Source organism: Rissa tridactyla, chromosome 4 (genome assembly GCF_028500815.1).
Source record: "Rissa tridactyla isolate bRisTri1 chromosome 4, bRisTri1.patW.cur.20221130, whole genome shotgun sequence".
Taxonomy (NCBI): domain Eukaryota; kingdom Metazoa; phylum Chordata; class Aves; order Charadriiformes; family Laridae; genus Rissa; species Rissa tridactyla.
Window position 1 is genome coordinate 72,506,355 of NC_071469.1, and position 26,135 is coordinate 72,532,489.

The following is a 26,135-nucleotide window of genomic DNA, read 5'->3' on the forward strand; positions in this document are numbered from 1 at the left end:
TCGGCTGTTGAACAGCTTTTACTCTGCCCCGCCGTGACAACTCAAGAGGCGAAAATTTGGGGCAAGATTTTTACTATCAGTTTCAACAGCATTATAACTCTTTAGTCCCACCAGTGCGGGTTTGCATTGAGGTTTCTTTACATTTAGTCTTCTCTCTGAATTCCCCTCCAGAGATTGACAGGCGAGTAAAAAGAGCAAAAAACGCAGCTTCCTTCCAATGCATCTTATTTTCGAACTATTAATATTTTAACCCATTACTTTAGCTCCATTTCACATGTTTTTATGGTAAGAACACGCACAGGAGGATGCAGCACGAGCTCCTACAGTTCTCCCCTCCTCTCAGCTTGCCTGTCGCTCAGCTACGGGCCTGCAAGAACGCCGCTGCAGATGAGAAAGTATGTTAAACCCAGAAGACGCAGCAACACAGGAAACTGCGGAAAATGAAAGCCGGGAGAGCCCCCTGTGCTTGCGAATACAAATTCGGGCATCTCACTACAGCTGACAGGGCTGTTTCCACCTTTCAGGGGTGGGGGAGAAAGCTGTGGTACCTAATTCCTTATGGGCAGGCCCCAACCTCGTTAACTTCCCTAGCAGCTCCCTACGGAATGACCTGGCAGCGCATCCACCATTCCTGCAGCGCCGGAGCCGACTCGAGTAGTTTGTCCCACTCGATTACGAGCTTGGCGTGCCCACGGTCCTTGAAAACCACCAGGCCAATACCACCTAATCCCAGTAACTTGTTGGTGTTTATAAAACTGCCTTAACAACTTTCCTACTGATTAAATCATGACAGTACTGACTCCTCTTCCACCTTAAGAAAAGCTGTGGTCTCTCAACCGGTGCACCCCACCTCAGCACAGAGGCAGACACACATTTCAGTGTAGATTTTAGCTTGTTCTCCTCAGGATGTCCCTCCCCTAGATCCTCCCGCCCTGGTGAAAGTTTCGCTGAGGTGAAGGGGGTAGTTTTAGGTTACACGAAGCTTAGGAGAGGCGCGCAGAGCCGGGGGCGGGGGTATTAGAGGGCACCTGGGGCTCGGGGTGCCGGTAACAGGGCAGCGGAGCCCTCAGAGCCGGCGGGGCGCGGGCTCCAGGCGTTGGGGAGGCAGAGCGGCACCGCGGGGCCCCACACCCCTCCCAGTCTCCCCTGAGGGGCGGCCGGTGCGCGGCGGAGCCTCCCACCCCCGCCCCGCCCTCAGCACCGCGTGACGCACGCACGCACGCACGCGTTTGAAGTTGGCGCGCGATTCACGCTCCCCCCCACACCCCCTCCTCTCCTCGCCGCTCCCATCCTGCCCCGCGCGGCCGCTTCCCTCCCTCCCTCCTCCCACCCCCCCCCGCTCCGGCCGGCGGCCGCGGCAGCCGCGCTGGCGCATGCGCACTCCGCCCCGCCCGCCGCCATTTTGTGTCCGAAGCGACTGTGGAGCGATTAAACCGCGGGCGGGTGCCGGGCGCTGGCGGCGGCCGCGGTGGGGCGTGCGGGGCGCGGCGGCTCCGCGGGGCCCGTGGGCGGCGCGGGGCGGCGGCGGGAGCCCGGCGGCCGGAGGGAGGCTCGGCGGGGCGCGGGCGCAGGTAAGCGGTGGACGGGGGGTTTGCAGTCGCTTTCTCCGGCCTCTAGGTGTCACGATGGGGCTCCGGTTCGGCTGGGGCCCCGCAGCGGCCGCCGCCGGGGAAGCAGGGGGGCTTTGTCTCCCTCTATCGTTCCCCCAGCGCGGCCGGCGCTCTGCCTGCCACCGCCGCCATTCCCCACAGCGCGGCGCTGGGCTCCGGCGGGGAAGGGAGGCCCGGCTCGGCCCCGGCCGCCCGGCCCGGACTCCATTTTCTTTTCCTTTGTCTCCTCCGCCGCCCCACCGGGGCTGATTACCGCCCCCTCCCCGCCACGCCAGCCGCCGGCAAACCCCCCCCCCCTCCCTTTCCCTTCCCGTCCCTTCCTCCTCCCCTCCCCCGCCTTCCCCGCCCCGCCGAGCCGGGCCCGCTCCGCTCCCCACCCGCCGCCGCTTCCCCCCCCCCCCCCCGCCCCCACCTCCGCCTTCCCCCGCCGCCTTCGTGCGAACCTCTGCGGGGCTCGGCCCGCCGCCCTCCGCCCGCTGCGTCCCTGCGTGTCCGGCCGCTTTCCGTGACCGTGGTGGCGGTGACTGCGTGTGTCCCGGTCCCCGTGTCCGTCCTTCCACCCCCCCTCCCCCCCCCCCCCGCCCCCTCCACCCCGAGCCCCGCTCCTGCCGGCCGCCGCCTCGCTGCGCTGGCGTGTGCTGCGGAGTGAGAGGCGCCTGCGAGGCGCAGAGCGGGACTCGAGCTCCCTCTGCAAGGCAGGCTGAGCAGCGCCATGCAGCACCGGGAGGCGGGCACGGCTGGGGGGCGCCCGCTCTCGCCGCGATGCCCGGTAGCCAACCTCCCCCCCCCATCTCCATCTCCCTACCACCCCCCCCCGCCGCCGCTCCCGGAGAGACGGTGCTTCCCCCCCTCCCCACACCCCCACCTCCTCGCCCCCGCGGCGTGGTCGGTAGCCAGGGCTGGCCACCCACCCGGCGACAAGTTGTGGCACTTCCACTTGGCCCGGGTCGCCCTCCCCTCCCTCCCTCCCTCCTCGGCAGCCTCGGGGGTCCGAGCCCGTCGTCCCTCCGGAGCTCATCACGCATCCAAAGCCCATCGCCCCAGAGCCCATCCCAAACTACCGTTTTATTCCCTCCCTTGCATGGGTTCGAAGCACAAAACCCCATATTTTTTTTTTTTTTGGGGGGGGGGGGCGGGAGGAAATCGCACGCGCTCTGCGTCCACACGCTTCGCGTTTTGTTTTCTACGTCAACTTTAAATTTCTTCGCTAAAACCTGTCTGGTTTGGCCTCGCCTTAGCTTTGTGAAACGACTTCGGCACAGGGGGTTTGTCACGCTGTACGCATCCTTTTCTCTTCAGTGTAATCCTCAGGACTTGCCTGCTGGTGAGAATGAGCTCGCTTTCCTGTTTGTGACTTCCTATTTTTTTTTTTTTTACCCAGTCTTCCCCCCCTAAATAAATGCATGGCCGTTCCTCACCTCCTGCCAGTTATTGAATCCTGGTAATAAACTCCAGAGGTGTTATTAGAAGCATCTGAAACACTGTTTAGCACTTCCAGTGTGTGTATTTTTTTGTTTCAGTGGAGGAAGCGTGTAAATATTTTCTCGACTTCTCCGGTTTATTCTGCTTGTGCAGAGCCTGTTGAATTTGCAGGAGTCTGTTGGGTATAAGAAATAGCTCCGTATTGTATTCAAGCTGTAGTTCTTAACCATGCCTAGCATTTTACGTTAGTACGGGAGACATCATTAGGACTGAAGGAAGGAGAAATTTGAGCATACCAGCAAAGTAATGCTTTCTTTTTTCTTTAGGTTGATAGATTTTCTTACTTCTGTTTTGCTTTTCTTCTGGATGTGTAGGGTTAGCTCGATTTTAATGTCCTCTATACTTATAGTATACATGAGGAAGGTTATTAGGATGCACAGAAAGGCTCCATTAACACTCTTGAGACTTTGTGGATATTTCTGAGGAGTAATGCCGGAGCAAAAGGTGCACAAATTAAGTTCCTTTAGCCTCAAGCGGCCTTACGGCTGAAATAATGCAGTGAGTCTCGTCCAGTTCGGACAGAGCTGGGGGAGCTGTCGCTACAGTGTTAAGTTTGCTGGGAACTCCTGCCTGCAGCACAACAGGGAGCGAGCTATTTCAAGAAGTGCTTTTCGTATTAGCAGGCTGTATCTTGAATATGAACCGTAGTTAATTTGTGTGTATCATTACCAGCTCTTGCGGTTGCAGGTTGATACCTGCCTGATGCAGTGCCATTGCCTTGAAAATGCCAGAAGCAGACCTGCGTTATTCTTGTGTTTATTCAGCATTTACCTGAAAAAAATTTAATTATATGTGATTACTTACTTAGGAATTTCTGTATAGAGCCTACTCCGGAACTTAATTTCTTCACTTCCCCTTAGTACTTCATGTCCAAGAACTCCCTCCTTTTCTAATGAAGATTTTTGGAAGTTGGATATTGGGCGTTATTAGGCTTATCTGCTCTCTGAGAAGAGCCAGCCTGTTCCTTGCCCTTATCGCTCGTACTTTGGCAGATTCTTCATCACTTGTGAACAGCAAGCAGTGTTGAGCTCTGACCTCTGGATAGCACTTCCCATCTGTCTGAATGCTTTTTTGTATGTTAGCTATTTCAGATATATTACATATATTGATTATATTTGCATAAAAACTCCTTAATTCACCCATCCTGGCAAGTCTTACTTCTCTTACCTCATCTTTACCAGTGAGGGAATGCTTGAGGGAGTAGTAGAGCATTAGGGTCACAAATATTGCTTATACTTGCTCGAGAAATATGTGTAATAAAGAACAGCCGCCGTGGCTACCTGCACATGTGAAGAAGGCGCACGCTGGCTGAACTGCTGGTCTTCAGCTTCCACAGTGGAGCTGAAGGAAACCAAAGCTTTGATTTGGTGGTTGTTTTGTTTGTGTTAACTTACTGAACTGTACTGATTTTGTTTACTTAACTTTAAACCTCTGCTCATCCGTTTGGCTCTAGTTCAGATGCCCAGTTCAGTCTTTGTTGTACTAAACCTTGATGTTTCAATACAGCATCAAGCTCTGCTGCTCTGCAACGCTACGTGGTCTTAGGGACGCACAGAGATCCGGGAAACTTCCTTTTTTTGTTCAAAGCTTGTATTTACTGCTCATAAAAATGGTTCGGAACATGGCATTTGTTTTTTTCAGATTTTTTTCTGAAACTTAGAAAGAATCTTTGTCCTGTCCTTTCTGTAACTAAAGGTGGTGCTTTTTTTGTACTGCAGGATATTTGAATTTGAAGCACCCTGTTCTGCAGCTCCCCCCACTTCTCTCCGATGGTCCATCGTTCTTCAGGAATTAAATGATATGCTTACTCTAGATAGATACTTAATAAGAAAACTAAATAGCTGCTCACCTGAGTGATCTCAGTATTTTCTGATTAACAAAAATAACCTTGAAAAGAAGAGTAGAATAAACATGAGGTGGGTAGGGACTCTTATGTTTCAGGTCATATTAACACTCAGGTAACTGAACAACTCAATTTCGGTGTCTAATTAAAGCTAAAGTGAAGTTTCCCTCATTTAGTGTTATAAAAACTTGGAAACTATCAAGTCTTAATGTCTTTCCAATATGGTTCTTAACAGGTGAAAATGCAGAAGTAGTACAGAGACAGCTGTCAAGAACGGCGCGGTTAACGTGTGTTACTTAGGGAAGATCTGTGATAGAATGGATTCCTGAAAAATTATACTTTTAATGATTCCTACAGGTTAAGTTGTGAGTTATAGATGTTTACAGTTGCATTTCCCATGTGAAGGTTTGGTTTTAGAGACCCTTCAGTACCAGCCCTCCCACTCTTTACCGTCACCTACATGAGGATTTCAGTGTGCTGTATGGGAGTGGATATTCAGAGGTGAGGCCAGGTGTGTTTAAAAGAGTTTAAAAGCGCAAAAAGTGCAGTGGTCAGTTAGGATGTGGTGACTAGGTAGGACAGGGGAGGGCTACTGTACTGGTAGCAGTGAAGCTGGCTATGCAACAGGGTATTTTCTTTACGCCCCATAGTTCAGGTAGTATGCCCAAATACATATTGTTTTGTCAGTCAACTCTCAGTGTCTGCAATAGAAACAAACCCGTGACGTTTCTAAAGCTTCATGGGTTTCATTGAAAAGCTTCACTCAAAGGTAAAGGCTGAGTAAGGAGACTGTGAACTAAGTTCAGCTTATACTGAGAATCGTATTTTACCTCTCTCTTTTTTCCCAGAATCTAAAAATTTCAGTTGACATCATTGAACTTGTCAATTTCTAACTAAACAGAAGCCAAATCACAGATTGGTTGGAGTGTAAAATGCACCCTTGTCTTTATTAATATGCATCATGATTAGAAGCTTGTATATCTCAAACATCAGCAGGTAAAGTAGCTATCTGTAAAGTAGAGGAGAAAGTAGCTTGGTCCAGCTATATAAAGAATATTACTTGTCTTAATTGAGATGTCAAAGGAATCCTTATTTCAGGTCATTTATCTTTATCAGGTTATAATCTTTCAGGTATTTAGAATTAGGTAGCTGTTCTGAAAGCTTCTGAAATTTCTCTATTGGGTGTTTTTTTGTTGGTTTTTTTTTTTTTTTAACCAAAAGAAAAAAAAAAAAACAACCAACACAAGACAAAACATAAAACACCTCCAAAAAATTGCCACCAAAGTACTTTGGGAGGTGAGAGAGAGGTTTGCCTTGGCCAGTGTATTTTTTTTTTTCCACTTTTAGCACTGGAATATCCCTAGCTGTAGTAATGGAAGGAATATTGTATAGTTGGTGAACTTTGGAACACTAGGGAAATTCCAGGAGGTCAGAGAAATGCTGTTGTATCCATATTAAAAGGTGGTGGAGTGGATCAACATGGCAGCAAGTAATGTAGCACTGTGCAGAGACACCTGGCTACCGCGGGTATTTGACCAGCACTGCGTGGTGTTAATACATGTATAGTTTACATTATTACCAGCTCATCCGTTTATTCTTAGTACAGAATTTAGTGAATAAGGAGAGAAAAGAATGTAATTAACCCTAGTAAATAAGGTATTAAGGAAACTAAAGCTTGTTGAATTTATTATTTGAGTTTATTAAAGGTATCTCTCTTGATGTTGAGGACCTTACAGAGTATAAAATTTAATACTTGATGCCGTTCCGCTCAGGAATAGTCATGGGGTGTAGAAGACTGAATAGTTTCCATGCATGTTCAGCAAAAACTGGTAATTGCTTGTCACAGTTTGTTTTCATTACTGATTTTGTTGGTGCAAGATGTCTGTTGATTTAAAACTTTTGCACGATAAAGTTGTGGTTCTTGGAAAGGCAAATAGGCAGCCATCATGATTGTCAGGTGAGGTAGATCCATGCATATGTGTGTGCTGAGGCTGCTGACGGAAAGCTGTACACCTGGGAGCAAGGCAATCCAGCTGAATTTAAATCAAGGCACGTGGTATCCTAGAAAGCAGTGGCTGAACTGCATTTTGGAGTTATAGTGGATAAACAGCTTAAACGTGGGTTTCCAAGGTGATGCTGTGACAAAGAAGCTAAGGTAATTCTCAAGCGCATTAATGGAATGAGCAGAGGTATGATGTTGCCTGTGAGGGATGAAGTCATTACCAAACCACTATGTATGGTTCTGGCATGAGCACTTAAAAAAAACAAACAAAAAAATTACTGTCTCTGAGGGGGGTTTGTCTCCAATCTGACAGAGCTAAGAAGTAATGCCATGCAGTGAAGTGTTAAGAGTTTACTGTGCAGCTTCTTGGCAAAACTGAGAGGTGACTTGGAGTCCTCAGATATCTCCCTAGCAAGATAACAGTGGATATTAGTGAGCTTTTTCCAATCTCGCTGACAAACACAACAAGAATTTCTAGCCAGATAAGTTCAAATTAAAAGCCTAAGTTTTTCACAGTGAAGGTGATTAATCATTGGATTATGATACAAAGAGCAATCGTGTATTTCTTCATTTCTTAATGTCTTTGAATCAAGATTGTGGAAAAAAAATTCTGGAAATTATTTCAGCCAGCTGCAAAGTACTGAACTTCCTTTGTTTCATGTACGTTTAGAGATCTGTAAGTCACAGGAGGTCAGACTTGGTGATCATGCCAAAGAAAAAAGGTGGGGAGCAGCTCCTTCTTTCACCAGCTGTTGTCTCTCACTGTCTATTTTTGAATAGAGATAGGTTTAGGACTTTTCCTTAGAAATCTACATCATGGTCAAGCCAGTAAACTTTTCTGAAGAGGAGAAACTAAGCAGGTATGAGATATATGTTGGAGGTGCGTCAAAGTAGTGTCCCATATATTTTAGTCCAAATTTTGTCACTGTAAAAAATCCTTATCTGTGGCTGTAGCTTTAGTAAGCTGCTGGTACGACAGACGTTTCTGCTCTGCTGCCAGGGCACACTGCTGGCTCCTCTTCAGCTTCTTCTCTACCAAGTAGCTCCAGGACCTTGTTGGCAGAGCTGTTCTCCAGCCAGCCCTGAACCTCTGTCACTAAAGGGGTCCTTCCTTCCCGGTTCCTAGCATGGGAAATGCTCAGTCAGGGGGAAGCAAGGTGATTTTTATCGCGTCCATTTCAGAAAATATAGCTTTGCAACACTATTTTTTTAATTTGTTAGCTAAAATTATTTATTCAGTCATATTTTATATAGTGCATTTATGTGATGTGTGAAATTATTTTATATGCAGTGATCCTCGTTTTAAAGTGGATGCTGAGTAAAATACTGAATTAATCGGGAAGGAAACTAGGGAGAGTAAAGCCGTGGAAGGAGGAGTAAACAGCACTTAATAATTTTAAGCTATGATAACGCATCGTTTGTGGAGGCTTGACACAAAGTGCTTGACACTTTCTGAGCTCTCCAGAATGTTACAGTGAGTAGCCTGATGGTGGACTAAGCGTGTCTAGGTGGAGATTGCTGAAAGCTAAAAGCGCTTTTTGAGTATTACATGTGTTAAAAAGGTGGGAAGGGAGAACTGTAAGCTCGAGAACCCTCTCAGCTGCAGAGCTGACTTGCATATAACCCACGTGCTCCTCTGGATGGTAATTTCAACAGAAGCACCTGATGCTTGAGTTTGGCAAGTCTGGTTTCTCCTGGCTGTTTGTCAGAAGGTGAATAGGGTCGCTCTGCTGCTGCCGCTTGTGTTCTCTGCAGAAATTCCATCTGTGGCCAGCGGGATTGCTATTCTGTGGCGTGGCTCCGAGCACTCGCACAAGGCCAGGTTTTTAGGTAGATGCAGTGAGTTTTGTGGTGAGCCTGTAACATGTAGGAGGAAGAAACGTGGAAAATACACCACTACGGATAGAAAACCTGTTTTGGTAAGAGACTGTGGAGACACTGGAGGTTCGGAAAGGGATCAGCAGGTCCAGAGTACTAAGATCCCTAATCTGATGGCTGGGTGCTGGGATGAGGGTGGTAAACCACAGACATGACTGACACTGCTCTCCCTATGCCACCTTTCCTGCCTGAGCTTTTGGAGACGGACTGCTGGACTAGGTGGACACTGATCTGTCCTTGCAGGGCATTTTTTTTTTAGTTACCATTGGAGAAAGGAATTTCTTTTTTATCCCCAACTTGTATAAAAGCTATACAAGTGAATGTACGGCTCTTGTTACGTTGGGAATAGGAGCAAAGCATTTAGGAAAGTAAAAGCTATGGTTTCCCTGGAAAATCAAGTTGGCTTGCATCGGGACTGTTGTGACCTCATCTCCTTCCACTTGTGTGCTGGCAATTGCGTCACCAGGCAGCGAGTTGCTCAGCTGAATTTGCTTCCTGTGTGTGGCCGTGTCCCAAATAAAAGGTGGGGGGCAACTAGATATAAGTGGATGTGGGAAAAACTGCGGCCCTCAGTTTGATTTAAGCCTTTGTGGAACCATACCTTAAAATATTTTGGGGTAAGTAGAGGCTTTCTGAAAAGGTAGTTGAGACCACAAGTACTAATGGCAACATTTGGATATTTGTAAACATTTTTTACCCTTTTGGAATAGAGCAGTAAACTTTGCCGTATGTTTAAAATCACTGTCAAGGGAATTGAATTCTCCCATTGTTCAATGATGAAAGAGACCTCGTTGCTCTGGACTGGCTCCTGGAAGAGCTTTTCACCGCTGTGGAACCAGTAGTGATTTTTGGCCAATTACTTCACCTTCTTGTGTGTTTTTTTTCTGTCTCCTTGTATTCAATTTGCAAAGCTCTTTCCTTGAAACCACCTCTAACATCCAGAGGTTTAAAATGAAAGCAGGAAATGCTGCTAAATTAAAAATGCCCCCCCTGGTACTTGACATAAATGTAACAATACTACGTTTTAAAACAGGAGCCTTCTGCTATGTGCTAAACTGTTTGCAGTGGAGGTGCAATATAAACTTTAGTTTTGTTCTCCCAGTATGTACTGCGAGAGAACCCTTTAATTCTCCCTCACTTCAGGAGTTTTCAGATTACAGATTGGGGGAAAAAAAAATCAAATTCTTGAAGGGTAGTACTTTCAGTCAAATCTTATCAGATTATTAAAACCTTTTTTCTTTTCTTTTTGGAGGATGGAAGAAGTTAGTGTTATCCAGCATTCCTGCTGAGTATATAACTGACTGCCATTTCTGATCTTTGAAGAGAGATTTATCGCTTCCTGTGGCAATACTGAATACTCAAAAGGTACTTATTGATTACTTGATCTTTGCCTGCCTTCCATATTAACGCACTCCTCTCCTTCCTGCTCAGGAATGGCTGCTGTTGACTCCTACTGCTCTGAGCTACTGGAGCATTATATGAGCTCAGAGTAGTTTATACTTGGCTCCTGTAGTGAGTATGGAAATAGTTTTGTCCTGTTGAAGCAGCTGTGTCCTTTCCCTGTTCTACCAGCATTTTGACCTACATGAAGAAGAATTTGGCAGCTTCCGTGACAGTGTGATGGAGCAGAATATCAAATATTCAGATGTCAGACTTGTCTGACATGACATCTGTAATGGTTTTGGAGACATCTGCTTTGAGTGGCTTGTGCAAACAAATCCTTAGGGATGTTTTCTCCAGCTCCACAAGATTCAAAGCAGGGAGACAGCACTGAATGTTTGTCCTGCTGTGTTATCAGTCTGTCTCTCCCCGGTTAGAAGTACTTGACCCAGTGCAGTTGCTGGTCGATACGATGTTTTACCGTTTGTTCTTGTCCCAGAGCTGCCTTTTCAAATGGGTTGTCCTGTGCTGGCAGCCAGGGAGCTTTTTCAGCCACCTTCTGGCACCTGAGATACAGCCTTTTGTTAAGGTTCTGAAGAAAAGAGCATGTGGTAGTCCTCCTTTCTTCAAAGACAGATTTTTTTTTTATTAGTTTGGATTTACTCATTGTTGTCCTGAGTTTTCTCCTGCAAATTAAGAAAAAACAGTAGGGAGGTTGCTTGTCAGTACTGTGTCCACCTTTTTTGTCTGAATTTCATATAGGAGTCTTGTCTGATGTTGGTCTTTGTGTAGCCCCTCTCTGACTTCATATCACATGTGGGTTTTTCTCTCCTAAACAATGAAACACTAAACCTGTGCTTTTCTAATGCTGTTCTCGTAAATTAAATTCTAGGTAGCTTTGTACGTCCATTTCTCCAAAAGTGCACGTTGCTAGTAGATTGCCAAGAATGACACTTCGTTGTTTTGTATTTGAAGTTTAAGTAGATCCTTCATTTTATATAGTGCCAGAGAATGGTAAAATAGTTCGGGTTGGAAGGGACTTCTTGTCTCTGGGGAGACCTTGTAGCAGCTTTCCAGTATCTGAAGGGGGCCTACAAGAAAGCTGGGGAGGGACTTTTTACAAGGGCATGTAGTGACAGGACGAGGGGTAACAGTTTCAAACTGGAAGAGGGGAGATTTAGGTGAGATCTGAGGCAGAAATTGTTTGCTGTGAGGGTGGTGAGCCCCTGGCCCAGGTTGCCCAGAGAAGCTGTGGCTGCCCCATCCCTGGAGGGGTTCAAGGCCAGGCTGGACGGGGCTTGGAGCAACGTGGTGTAGTGGGAGGTGTCCCTGCCCAGGGCAGGGGGTGGCACTGGGTGGGCTTTAAGGTCCCTTCCAACCCAAACCATCCCGTGATTCTATGGTTCTTATGGTAGCCTGGTTCCACCCCTGGCTTAATGTAGGGTCAGCTCTGAAGTTAGATGAGGTTGTTTAGGGTTGTATTTTCAATAGCTGAAAATATGCTTGTTACCGTAACAGAAGTAGGCTATCTTTCCAGTAAAGGAAGATAGGAGTGGCTTTTCTTCCCTCTGGGACATTACCATGGAGGGGATTGGAACAAGTACGCCTTGCGATTTTGAAATATGCAGCGCTGGGAAACTTTGCTCCTTGGGTTGTACCTGAATAGGCTGATGTTCCTCGAGCGATGTCCGAGTTGCTTGCTTTAAACCTCCATGAAGCTGTTTCCTTGTGGAGTCAATACCTTGTGAAAAGAGAAGGGTGATGGCTGTGCTTTTCATTAACCCACCATCAGTTGTACTCTGCAGGCATCCCTGTAAACTGGCCTGAATTTGTGTTGTCTGTAGTGTGGAAAAGAGCAACAATTATTGCTGTTTTATTTCTCTCTTCCCCTACTAAGAGGGTGGGTATAATCTTGATTTGAAACAGATCTCTCTGCTGTTAAGTCAGTTGCCAAGCAGAAGGTTAGGTTTTGAAAATTAGAAGAAAACAATTTCTCATTTCAGAATTTCAGGAAGCCCAAAGTTCGGATAAAAGAATAGCAGTAGGTAAAAGGATGCTTCCATTCAATTAGATGTGCTCTGTTGAAGAGTCCTGGTATGTTTTTGTCTGGTGACGAAACTTCCGAGATGATACAGTTCCATGCGGGAGGTGTTCCCTTTGCATCAAGTGTCTTCTGAATGGAAAAGTCCTTTGCTCTTAAGTCTTTTCGGTGTTAATTTACAAGTTTTTAAGTTTTAGGAAATAGCAGTCTTCTCTGGGGTTACAAGTCAGGAATAAAAACGCAGCTACTGTTTTATATGCCTACCACTGCTGCGCGTGAGCTCTCATCAGCACAGAACCTGGCAAGGATGCGGCTTGCGTCAGCGGTTTGATGTGCCCTTCGCAGTGGAGCACAGCCCGTGTTATTCTCTGAGCATCCCCTTCTCTGGTCGGTCAATGTATATAGCATATGTGATTTTTTTTTTTTTTCACAGAGTAAGTGTTAAGTGAGAAGAGATCAATTCCAAACACTTTTAAAAAAGTTTGTTATCACTGAGCATCCACAGCTCCAGCAAACTTCTTATCGGTAGTGCTCTTTGAAGCTGATAAACAATTAAAAATAGACTTGCCAAGGAAAAAATGCAGGCAGAACCCAGACTTGAGTGCCCTGTACTAAAGAAATGACAGAAGAACTAGGGGGGAGGTGTGGGGGGGGAAGTACTTAAATTCGAAGGGCGTAGAACTAGTGTGAAATTCAACACTGCTTGGCCCGCATCAGTGAGTGCAGCAGGAATATGTGCCTCGCTTGAGAATGACTCCTGCGGAGCTGCTTGCCGTTCCCAGGGTTTTTAGCATGTATGCCCCTTGAGGACTGAAAAGGGGTACGGATGAGAAATAATGTGCTGTCTTGTAAATATTGTCGTTCTGTATATGTGACTATTTTAAGCTCTTAATTGAGTAGCGTAATGAAGCTAGGTTCACAACTCTTCAAGGAGCCCAGGCTGTTCTTCCTCGCAGTAACAAGGTTAGAAGTCTGTTAGAGCTGATTTTGTTACTTCGTTGATAGTGTTACTTGCTGCATTGACAGAATGTAACGGGTTATACTTGCTCTAATTTACACCCCTTTAACAATAAAAACTCCTTTTGGGTGGTGCTTTGGTATTCGGCGGCACAGGAGGAAAAGGACATGTGAAGTAGGCATAACCGGCGCCAAAATGTCAGACTGCACTCGTAATTCGACGTGAGGCATACAGGGTGTTAGGTTGTCAGAACTGTAAATGCCAAAGAGTTTTAGAAGAGGTAGAGAGAAGAGTTTGTAAAAATGAGTTCACTCTTCCTGGTAAAAAGTATTAAAGACAATTAAAATAGTCTTTTGGTTTTGTTTAAGGCATTTTTTGCTAAGTGAAGGGGTCCTCAAGCAGTTATCAGTGCTATTCTTCTTAGAGGTGTGGGACTACACATTTTCTGTTAAACAAGCATTAAACATTCAAACAGTACCTTTTTTTTCTCCCCCCCCTTCTCTTCCCTTTCTCTTTTATGTAGTTTCACTAGTACGACTCATCTGTTCTGTTCCAGAGTGTGTTCTGACATCAAGAGCTGCATGAAGAATAACCAGCATGAAGAGCACAAATCAGTCCAGGCAGAAGTGCAGAAGCGTCAAGAACATAAATGTAAATTAAGGGGTTTTAAAGCGTGGTATGTGTTCCATGCTGAGGCAGTAGTTTCCTGAACACTTAAAGCTTAGGCTGTGCTGGAAGGAACCCTCTTGCCGTGCTTCTCTTTTGGCTGGCCTGAGTGTTTGGGGCACACCAGAGACCTGGTCTGGATGGAAATAAGTATCTTTTTGGCTGGGTGAGTTCTGGCCTGGATTAGTTTCCTGACCAGTTAGCTGCCGTCTTAAAAATGCTTGGGCTAACGTGAGGAATAGTCGGGGTGCTGTGGGTGGAAACGAGTGGGCAGTTTAAAGGCAGGGATGGCTTCTCTGGCAGAGTTAGCGTGTTTGAAAATAAGGCCTTACTCCTGGTGGAAAGGGATTATTTTTTTTTTCCTCCAAGGTTAAGTGCCTTTGTGGGAATTTGCTTTTTGCTTCATCTGCTTTGAAGGTTGACGGTAATGGCACTTCTAAGGCTTGGTGTATGAGAATATTTGGAACGTGAGTCCAAAGGAATTAGATGTGCGTATAAAATAGATTAAAATGCTTCAGACTTTAGCGTGAGGACCACTGTCTGGGGTTCACCTGGGTTTGATTCTGTTTACATCTGGTCCAACTTTTATTAATTCAGATTAACTTTTCTGCGATCTGTGATTCAAAAGCAAAAATGACTTCATTTAGGCTCTGTGAGTCTCTCTTGTCCACCACCCTTCTCCCTCCCATAGGTGTTTCCAAAACTCTCCTGGAATTTCCTGTCCCTGCTGCAACAACAGTAGACTACACCTCTGAACTTGACAGCCTGACATTAAGTTAAGTAGCACGGACTTTAGTTTTCCTCATATGCAGCAGGGTGTAATTTTTCAGGTGACTAATAGTTACTGCACAGGCAGCTGTTGTTTGGGGGGGTAGGACCTGTGCTACTGTCCCAGGGATGAGCGCCTTCCACTCATCTTGATTTGAAGCCTGAATTCCCTTGTCCAGGCCGAGTATTGCTAATTAATGAGTCCTTGTGCAAAGATAAAAGGAAGAGCTGTGCCCCAAAAATTTCTTCTTGGATACTTGTTCATCCAGGTGAAGCCTTAGAGGAAAACAAAATCCAAATACTCGTAGCTTATTATGAAGTCTGCAGAATGCCATGAAACTTGTTGCGCTGGTCTCTTTTCAGGTGTGGTAGTTTTGATATCATGCAATGCTGCATCAGATGGCCAAAGAATCCTGCTCTGCTCAGCCTGATCTTGCAGAAACACCTTTTTTTTACTGTTAGCACTTTGCTAACAGCCTAAATGAAAGCCTAAATTAATCGGGGGGGGGGGGGGAAATGACTACAAATACTCGTTGATAAACCTATTAACCTTTTCCAGTACCTGCCTATGCTATTAGACTTCACTTTTTGTAGTAATGGGTTTTACAGGTTGTTTTAACCCGAAATAGTTTTCTGTTGTTCAATTTATTACCGTCAAGTATTCCAGTGGTCTTTTGTGAGCTCCTTCATCACTGGTATATTCTGAAGAACTGTAAAGGGGAGGGACTGATTAGTTTTATGATCCCGCCTCAGCTGAAAGTGAATTCCTCTGTGACTGCTACTTTTAAATTGTAAACCTTTCTGTATTTTACACCTGATAAAATTGCATGTGTGTCCTACTGAAATGAACTGTCAGGTTAGCAAAATAGAAAGTCTTTCTTAATATTTTAAAAAGGCAAACATTTATAAAAAAAAAAAGGTTGATATGGAAATGTTTAATTCACATTTCCCCACTTTCAGTAGAGAAATCTGTGTGTGACTAAAGAACTAGTGTCATCTAGTGAGACTGCACTAGCAGTTATTGGAAGAAATAGGGAAAACTGAAAACTAAAATTTAAAAGAATGTTAGATAGGAATGAAAGGAGACATGAAGGAAGAATAGAACAAGGTTTAAGAATAAGAATATTTACTGAAATTGTCCTGCTGCCTTCTCAATAAAACTTCTCCACGTCTAAAGGAAAAGCAAGGAGGAAAAAAATTGTACTTCCAGAAATAAAGCTGGAATGCTTCCACCAGACTGCCTTCTTAAGGCATACTGTGTCAAGTTCAAAGTTGATTATAGCCCGAGTGACTTGAATACGTGTGGGATTTGTTGTCTGTAACTATTATTATTATTCACAATGCAAGTTTCAGGCAGTTGACGTGACTGTATTTTGCTTTCCTGTCAGCTGTAGGCTACAGCTTGTTATGGCAGAATTAACAGTGTTACTTCTGGAAGAGCTGTGATTCTGGGGCCTTTTGCCGCTGTCAGGTGCAAGAATTAAGAGGGAGCTTGTTCCACAAACAGCCGAGGAAAGATACGGAATTGAGTTTCCTTCTGTTTTGCTGGGGAACCCTGTGTATATGCTCTGCTTTCATCTCTTGCATGTGTCTTCCCATTAGTTCTTGAACCCAAGTAACAGGTTAAATTTATCCTGAGTAACTGCAGAAAACCACAGGTGTGTGCTGCTCGCTGACTACAAAGTAAGGGTCGGTGCTGACGGAAGGTTCTCATCTTTTTGAATTATTTCATGAGACATGATGAATGAAAGAGCTCTGCTAAGATCGCTGGGCAGGAGCGGCAACTAGGAAGATTACTTCTGTAGGTCACAGAAAGAGGGGGAAAAAAAAAAAGAAAAAGCAAAAGGAAAAAAAAAAAAGGCTGGAGGTAGTTGTAGAAATGTCATGGGATGCATTTTGATTTTAATTCTCCGCCAAGCTAGCTGTGGGTAATGAATGTCCTGTAGCCGGGGAGATGGCTTGGCTGTGCTCTTAGGAGCTCGTAAGGGTAAAAGATAAAGATGACTTTTGATAACATCTGTCCCAAAGTGTGCTACCTTCATGGAAGTGGAAGTAAAAGGTAACTTTGGTTCGCTATTAACAACTAATTGAATGAATTAGTAGTGTGTGGGTTTGATCACGGTTAAATGCTATTGTGTTTAAACAGGAAGGCGCCCACAAACTGACTGTGACCCAGAGGGTTGCAGGATGCTTGGGAGAGAGCGATTTCGCTGTAGTGTGTACTTGGTGGATGGCAGGATGGCACAGAGCGGAGGGACCCAGCTCACTGTAGCCACCAGCTTCTGGGGTACGAGGTTCTTGGCGCTATGGTTTGCGTAGAGCTTTAAGCTGGAACTGCTGCTTGAGGTGGCCCTGGCGCTATTAACCTGCTCCTGTATCTCTGTCTGCCCAAGCATTTGTGTGGGGAATCGGATCGGGAACTGAACGTGTTCTAACATAATGAATTGGTTTTCCCTGGATTAGTTTTCAGCTGGAATTAGTTCTCGATTGAGTTCATGACAGTGAGTGAATTATTCCACCGATGCAAAGGAAGGGAAAAGGTGAGAGCAGCTCTTTTGGCAGCAGGGCTGTGTTTTCCTCTTACAGGGGTTATGAAACCATTATGCAAGTTAAGAATCTGCTCTCCTGTCTGGTTAATGGGGAGAAAGGTGGGTTCCTCTAGATGGTAATTTAGTGTAGGGATCCACTTAAAAGCTTTGAATGACTCTGGAAGAATGTGCTCTTCTCCCTGCCCTGTTTTGGGAGGTCAGCCTTCCAGCACGGGCACCTGCGTGAGGTAACCACCAACAGGACTTCAAACGCTGCCAAAACTGGCTCTCTGTATCCAAGTCCTTTGCGGGGCCAGTATTTAAGGAAACCATCCTTCTACAACTATGTGCTTGCAGTTGCAGCTGTCGTTCCTGTAGCTTTTTTACATATTTCTTGGGGCTTCACATTGACAGGCCCCTTTTCATACGTAGAAAAAGCACTTTATTAACCCGCGATGAAGTTTGTTCCTCTGTTCTAAGTTGTTTGCTTTTCCTTGCTCTCTCCAAGATGCTAAAATATTTCTCATAGTACTTGCTTAACAGTGGATTAATGAGACTGCCTTTTTAATGTAAAGCTGTAATAAATGTTCGTGAGGTAGTATATTTGATTATTTTTTTTGTTTTGTTTTCAGTGCCAGTCTTGTAAGTGGCAGGGAGGAAATGAGGAAACAGCTGGAGATGGGCATAGCAGTAATAACCAGTGGATATGGAATTTTAACGCAGTAGGCAAATGAAAGCTTTAAGTTTCCAGCATGAGAAAATCGCTTAATAAAAGAAACTTATCCCAGCTTTCTAGTTCCTGCTGTTGGTAGTAAGTCTTTCATGTTTTGCATGTGATAGCACCATGAAAATATCCCGCCCCAAGTTGTTCATGGGATGCTACCTGCTCCTTAAAGTTCTGTGGGCTTTGTCAAGTAGTTTTGTGTTCCTAGGTTTATTTTTAAAAGAAAAAACAGAGGAAAAAGCCCGTTTGGATCCAGCTGAGCGCCTTCTCTTGAGTGTAGTGCCATGGCTGAACTACCTCTAGAACCACCTTGAGCTGAGCAGCTTTGCAGCCGTGTTTGTGAAGCGCAGAGACCAAACTAACAAACTCTTCTTGGGGGTGCATGGCCTTTACATAGAGCTCTTCAAGCATCTTCCTACCGCTTTCCCCACTGCGTCAGGATTTGTTTGATTCTAGTGCCACACTGTGTGGAGAACAAGAATTGGCGTGATTTTAAGTCACGAGAGGGGATCTTTGAGAAGGGGTTGCACATACATCTTGTTCATATTTTGGATTTGTTGCTCATCTAGGGGTACTGCTGATATGCCCAGGAGATTGGGAGCAATTAATAGTGAATAAGAGCAGTGCTAGGAAAGGCTGTACGTAATGCCTTGTGTTTGAATGAGATGAATGCCTTCATCTCTTTATCAGGGAAGGCCTACAAGAGCCAATGGAAAGGCTGTGCCTACCTGTTAAACTGCCTTATTTTTGACTGTGCTTAGTTGGAAGGTGTTTCAGAAGAAAGATGTGGCTGTTTCATGATGGGGAAGGAGAACGGCCAAGTACTCCTGTGGTTACTTTGCATCTGCTGATGTCCTTAAATACTTACATAGACATGCATAGTGACTGCAAGCAGGGGAAAAATAAAATTTAAAAATGCCCATTTGTCTAGAAACCCTGTTTGGTGTAATGTTTTGGTTTGTTGGTTTTGGTTTTTTTTTTAAATCTTTCTCTTGTGTTAAGTGGCAGAAATACTGCATAACTGTAGACTCTTAGGTGGGGTTTTTGCTTATTCCTCTCTTCAGCTTTCAGAGGTTCACAGAACATGCAGGAGAAATGTTAAGTCTCCCATGTTGTAACATAATGCTTTATTTCCACTTCTGTATCAATTTTAATAAGTGGCTAATCCGTTAGTGTCAAAGCCATGATGATTTTGGAGTGGGATGTGTCAAAGTCTGAGCGTATTGCAGGGTTGGGGCTTTTTGCTTGCTCTAATGTAGCTGCTGATATTTTCATTATTTTATGAATGTCAAAAACTTATTGACAGTTAGCATTTGTCTTCATTGTTTCTATTGATTTTTTTAACTACTTCTCCCCCACCCCGAGTGAACTGTATATTGCAGCACTAAATCTAGTTTTCAGTTTCTTTGAGTGTCCCACAGTTTTTAATGATGCTGTGCCTTGTTTGGCAAAAAAATAAATATTTTGCTGTTGTTTGGTCCATGAAGCTTGATGCAGTTCAGGGTTGGTTTGATTAACACTGGCTATGAGGCAGGCAAATGCCTCTTCCAGGCAGTAGCTTTATTATAAATAACCCAGCGAAAAATGCAATGGCACCGGCCATCTTAATATATTAACATCTGTCTCTGGGTTTGTACTATCTGCATTGACATTTACAGCAAGTTGTCTTTGATGCTTCTACAATTAAAATTTTGTAGGATTCCATTAATTGAATGCTCTGTCTCAGTCATTTTGTGTTGACCTGAGGGGTTTTGTCAGCCGTGCTGTACTGGAAGTGTTCTTAAATCATGTTCCTGAAGGTGAAGAGTTTATACCTTCACGACAAATGCTTTGCTGGTGAAGTGGGAGGCTTTTGGAAGGGACTGAGAGTGGCAAAATGTTGTGTCACAGTTTGGCTGAGACTTTCTCCTGTGCTGCAGTCAGTAGAGCTTCTTGGCTTTAAATTACTTTAGTCTTAATCAACCTTTCGATTTCTTTTGGAATACAGATGTCAGCTATATCAAGTACATACCCCGTCTTATTTCTGTCGGTTTCAGTTTTTCAGACGAGCTGCCTGTGAATTATTTGAGAAAGCTTAGGGCTGTTGTTTGGATGTCACAACTTTTTTACCTGGCTAATTGGGTTGAGCTGTTTGGTGACGCAGTGTGTCTCGTTTGAGTCGGCAGAGCCTGTTGAGCGAGCATGTGTGTAAAGACTGGCTTGAGCTATTATTTTGGATGTGTTTTGGTCTTTCCTTGGTCACTCTCCTTCTGGAAGTTCTTTTGGTTTTTTTTTTTTTTAGTCTTGATTTATTAAATCCTCTTCTGTTAACCTGCTGCTTCGTTTTCCTGTTTAGATTCAGTCATTGTGAAACTAAGCTATTGGTATAAGGTACAGTAACTGGTAGGAAGAGAGCTGAAAAAAAAAGCCACAAATAAAAGGTTGGGAGAATGGTAAGAGAAAATATGTTCAGTTTTTATTCCTAGCATTCTGCTATAATGGTCTTAGTTGTAGCAAAAGACACGTGTTCTCTGAAATATCGGAAACTTTTTCTCAGAACTTGGCTGGATAATTTTTAGGACTGTAAATCTGTAAAAACTTGAAGATCTGCTTTTGTTAAAATTAGTGGAAATGGAAAATCCTCAGCAAGCTGCAGGATCGCATCCAGTGAATTGACAGTATCTTCTGGTGACTCCTCCAATAAATACAAAACTTTAATCTAAAGCCCGCTTTGTAAAGCAGGAGGATTAAGTTGGAAAAAAAATAATAGAGAAAGGAGAAAGGCTAGCAAATGCTTTAAGACAGAGTGATCGAGAAATGAAATGGAGAGGCAGCGCAAAGCTCGCCACGGTGGAGGTGGAGAGTCTTCTCCAGAGAGATGGTTTGACAGGAGAGAGCCCCGACGTTTTCCCGAGTCCCCGTCCCTCTCTTAAGGCCATCCTGTGTTCCCATTTTAATTTGAAACCCCACACTTTCTTGGGAAAGAAATCTTGGCAGCATGATAAGGTTTTTGAACTGGCTAGGACATCAATCAAGACTCCGGTATATTTCTGTAATTTTTATGGTATGTGGTTAATACAACCTGGAGTAGTTTATAGTATTTTTTTATAAAACTGTAACACTTCCCTCGCTGGCAAGAGCAGTCGTTTTCAGTTTAATTTACTGAAAGGAGCGGACGGTTGCGCGCAGCGTGGTGTAGGCAGGAGGAAGTGCTGATCCGGGTGGATTTTGGGGCCGGGGAGGTGGGAGGCAAGCTGGGCGAGTGGAGGAGGAGGTGGCAGGAGCCGGGCCCTGCAGTGCGAGCTGCTCGCCGCTGGAGGACAGCCGCGCTCCGCCGGGTCTGCCTTCTGCAGGAGGGGCTGCCAGAAGCGACAGGTAGCTCCGGGGTTAGAGAGAAGGGTCTCTTGTTTTAGAGAGGGAGCTGGAAGAAATAGGGGGTGTCTTAGTTTCTTTACTGAATGGTTGTAAGAGTCCTACTTATGTACACCCCTCGTTGTGAGCATCCTTTGAACAAAGTCTTCGTAGAATCATAGAATGGTTTGGGTTGGAAGGGACCTTAAAGCCCACCCAGTGCCACCCCCTGCCCTGGGCAGGGACACCTCCCACCAGCCCAGGTTGCTCGAAGCCCCATCCAGCCTGGCCTTGAACCCCTGCAGGGATGGGGCAGCCACAGCTTCTCTGGGCAACCTGGGCCAGGGGCTCACCACCCTCAGAGTGAAAAATTTCTTCCTGAGATCTCAGCTAAATCTCCCCTCGTCCAGTTTAAACCCCTTCCCCCTCGTCCCGTGGCTCCCCTCCCTGCTCCAGAGTCCCTCCCCAGCTTTCCTGGAGCCCCTTTAGGGCCTGGCAGGGGCTGGAAGGTCTCCCCAGAGCCTTCTCTTCTCCAGGCTGAACCCCCCCAGCTCTCTCAGCCTGTCCTCCCAGCAGAGGGGCTCCAGCCCTCCCAGCATCTCCGTGGCCCTCCTCCCTTTGGTCTCAGTGTAAGCCTGTGTTCCTTGGCTGGCAAACTTTTCCTGACAACATGAGCCATATCCCAAAGTGTCTATGTGTATGAGCGAGTGACCTCTTCCTTGGTGGACACAGGATTTTCTGGTGTGTGAGTCTGAGATGATGCCTTCCTACCACTCCACCGGAGGACCTGCTTCTGCAGGATCCTACAGGACACTGGCAAATCTTGGCCTGTTGGCTTGCTTTCAGGTGACTTAGCAGGCTTGTTACTGACTTTGATATCGGCAATTATGGTGAAGGTCTTTATGAGGGCCCCCCCTTTGCTCAGAGCTGCCTGTGCTTGTGGCGAGGTTGCTTACCTTCACTCTGCAAGGCAACGAAATGGAATTGCATTAGCTCTGCAGATGGGCTTTTGCCATTTTCCCCCTCCATCTTAATTCTTTCGTTATTACCCCCTGTAGCGATTTACCACATTTCTATAGTTTTGTTTAGTTCTGTCCTTCCTTTTCTTTTTCGAAGACTTTCGGTCACCTGAAAAGGCTTCTCCCCTCTCTCTCTCTCTCTGCAAGTACTTGAGATAATTGAAAAACAGTTTGCTCCGATTTATTTGCAGTTGCTATAGGCCAAAGACCAGCGCACTGTTCTGCTCGCCTGCTGGCTAGTGTTAAGTACTTACATCATCCTGTGTACTTCAGCTGTTTGTCCATATGGATTTGCTCGGACTTGAAAAGCTGATGGGTGGTGAAGGAAAGGAGAGGCCGGATCCCTGCAGGGTGAGCACACGAAGCCATATGTCGGCATTCCTGGGTATCTGGTGCCCCCTGCAGACTGCTGCTGCCTGCGACAGCCCGAATATCAAGAGTACGTTAATAGATGTCCTTAGTCTGAGCAGGCTGAAGAACAACACGAGCTGTGCTGTCCTGCCAGAGCAGAAGTGGAGCATATACATAAAGGCAGCAGAGTAAAAGCAAGGATTCTCTAAAAATAACAATTGCATCTCTAGTAATCCTTAGAGCTAATGAATCATAGAATCTTCATGGTTGGAAAGAACCTTTGAGATCACAGAGTCCAACCATACACACACAAAAAACCCCTACGATCTCTGTCACTAGAGCATGCCCTGAAATGCCAAATCTACATGTTTCTTAAATACCTCTAGGGATGGTGACTCAACCACCTCCCTGGGCAGCCTGTTCCAGTGCCTGACCACTCTTTCAGTAAAGTAGTTCTTCCTAATATCTAATCTAAACCTCCCCTGCCGCAACTTCAGACCATTTCCTCTGGTCCTGTCATTATTCACCTGGGAGAAGAGGCCAACACCCACCTCTCTACAACCTCCTTTCAGGTAGTTGTAGAGAGCAATGAGGTCTCCCCTCAGCCTCCTCTTCTCCAAGCTAAACATGCCCAGCTCCCTCAGCCTCTCCTCATATGACCTGGTCTCCAGACCCCTCACCAGCCTGGTAGCTCTCCTCTGGACACGCTCCAGCACTTCAATGTCCCTCATGTACAGAGGGGCCCAGAACTGAACACAGCACTCGAGGTGAGGCCTCACCAGTGCCGAGTACAGAGGCATGATCAATTCCGTATTCCTGCTGGCCATGCTATTCCTGATACAAGCCAGAATGCTGTTGGCCTTCTTGGCCACCTGGGCACACTGCTGGTTCATGTTAAGCTGGCTGTCCACCAGCACCCCCAGGTCCTTTTCTGCTGGGCAGCTTTCCAGCCACTCTTCCCCAAGCCTGTAGTGTTGCTTGGGGTTGTTGTGACCGAAATGCAGGACCTGGCACTTGGCCTTTTTAAACCTCATACAGCTGGCCTTGGCCCATCGATCCAGCCTGTGCAGGTCCCTCTGTAGAGCCTTCCTACCCTCAAGCAGATCAACTCTCCCACCTAGTTTGGTGTCATCTGCAAACTTACTGAGGGTGCACTCAATCCCCTCATCCAGATCATTGATAAAGATGTTAAACAAAACTGGCCCCAGAACTGAGCCCTGAGGGACACCACTGGTGACAGGACACCAAGAAGATTTTGCCCCATTAATCACAACTCTCTGGGCGTGGCCATCCAGCCAGTTTTTAACCCAGCGAAGAGTACACTTGTCCATGCCATGATTCACCAGCTTCTCCAGGAGAATGCTGTGGGGGATGGTGTCAAAGGCCTTGCCAAAGTCCAGATAGGCAATGTCCACAGCCTTCCCTGTATCCAGAAGGCGGGTCACATGGTCATAGAAAGAGATCAGGTTGGTTAAGCAGGACCTCCCTTTCCTAAACCCATGCTGGCTGGCCCTGATCCCTTGGCTGCCCTGCACTTGCCGTGAGAGCTCACTCAAGATGATCCTCTCCATGATCTTTCCTGGTACCGAGGTCAGGCTGACAGGCCTGTAGTTCCCCGGATCCTCCTTCTGACCCTTCTTGTGGATGGGCATCACATTAGCCACCTTCCAATCATCTGGTACCTCCCCTGTTGACCAGGATTGTTGATAAATGATGGAGAGAGGCTTGGTGAGCTCTCCCGCCAGCTCCCTGGTACTCTTGGGTGAATCCCATCCGGCCCCATAGACTTATGTGCGTCTAGGTGCAGAAGCAGATCATCGACTACTTCCTCCTGGATTATGGGTGGGTTGTTCTGCTCTCCATCCTTATCTTCCGTCTCCAGAGGCTGAACCCCCTGGGGATAGCTGCTCTGACTATTGAAGATGGAGGCAAAGTAGGCATTAAGTATCTCGGCCTTTTCCTCGTCCTTGGTTGCAACTTTCCCCCCCGCATCCAGTAAGGGATGGAGATTCTCCCTGACTCTCTTGTTGATGTATTTATAAAAACTTTTTTTGTTGTCCTCTACGTTAGTGGCCAGGTTGAGCTCCAGCTGGGCTTTTGCCTTCCTAATTTTCTCTCTGTATAACCTAACGAGATCTCTGTACTCCTCCTGAGTTGCCTGTCCCTTCTTCCAAAGGTCTAAACCCTCCTTTTATTCCTAAGTCCCATCAGAAGTTCCTTGTTCATCCAGGCTGGCCATTTTTCCCCACCTTTAATCTTGCGACACTTGGGGACAGCCTGCTCCTGGGCCTTTAAGATTTCCTTCTTGAAGAGCGTCCAGCCTTCCTGGACCCCTTTGCCCTTCAGGACTGTCTCCCAAGGGACTCTCTCAAGCAGTGTCCTGAACTGGCTAAAGTCCGCCCTCCGGAAGTCCAGGGTGGAGGTTTTGCTAACCCCTCTCCTTACATCGCTACGTATTGAAAACTTGACCGTTTCATGATCACTAAACCCAAGACAACCTCCAACCACCACATCTCCCACTAGTCCTTCTCTGTTTGTGAACAGTAGGTCTAGCGAGGGACCTCCCCTGGTAGGCTCACCTACCAGTTGTGTCAGGAAGTTATCTCCCATGCACTTGAGGAACCTCCTAGCCTGCCTGCTCTCTGCTGTGTTATATTTCCAGCAGATACTCAGCAGGTTGAAGTCCCCAACTGGAACAAGGGCTGGCGATTGCGAGACTTCAGCCAGCCACTTATAGAAGACTTCATCTGTCTCCTCATCCTGGACGGGTGGTCTATAGCATACTCCCAACACAAGATCTCCCTTATTTGCCTTCCCCTTCATCCTTACCCATAAACACTCAACTTTATCATCACTGGAATCTAGCTCTATACAATGAAAACATTCCCTAATGTACACAGCCACACTCCCGCCTCTCCTTCCTTGCCTGTCCCTTCTGAAGAGCTTATAACCATTCATCGCAGCATGACAGTCATCCCACCACGTTTCCGTGATGGCGACTGCATCATAGCTGTCCCGCTGCACGATGGCTTCCAGCTCATCCCGTTTGTTGCCCATGCTACATGCATTCGTGTAGATGCACTTGAGCTGGGCTACTGATTTCACCCCCGTCCTTGGCCCTTTATCCCTGGGCTCGTTACTGGTGGACCTGGTTTTATCCCCTTCCCGCTTCGATTCTGCCCGAAGATGGGCAGCTGTGTTTCATGGTTATGCACGTAAGCCTGTGTGTTTCACAAATGAGTATGTAAGATTAAGTGTAGCTATTTGAAAGTAGCAGGATGTGGGATGTAAGCGTGGATGTCACAGGACAGGTTAAACATATTCAGTTAGCTGGTCTGAGAGGCCAGTTGATCTAATAGGAAAATGTGGAAGTCTTATAAAATTTGGACCTGGAATCTCAACTTCATCACAAGTTTTGTAAGGAAACTGACACTTCTGTTACTTGTTTCAGCAGTAAAATTGACTTTGTTACCTTTTTAGCATTTAAGTGAGGGTTATAATAAGTTGTATCCTAATGCAGGGAATGTATTGGACGTGATTGTGGAATATGCTTTC

At 46.1% G+C, this 26,135-nt stretch overlaps 1 protein-coding gene across 10 annotated transcripts in view; it reads left to right on the forward strand.

The window, feature by feature from the left end:
- Positions 1 to 1,482: 1,482 nt before the first annotated feature.
- Positions 1,483 to 26,135, forward strand: part of CTCF (CCCTC-binding factor) — a 39,588-nt gene continuing 14,935 nt past the window's right edge. For 2 of the 10 annotated variants that reach the window (XM_054201172.1, XM_054201175.1), the window contains exons 1-2: positions 1,484 to 1,571; positions 10,068 to 10,180. Coding sequence is in view for 4 of the 10 variants with exons in the window: in XM_054201169.1 (XP_054057144.1) it covers positions 13,792 to 13,845 (54 nt within the window). In the remaining 6 variants the exon portion in view is untranslated. Of the gene's footprint in view, positions 1,572 to 2,913; positions 2,935 to 10,067; positions 10,181 to 13,717; positions 13,846 to 13,912; positions 14,027 to 26,135 lie in introns of those variants that run through there. The other 8 variants (XM_054201169.1, XM_054201168.1, XM_054201170.1 and 5 more) reach the window with 8 other exon arrangements.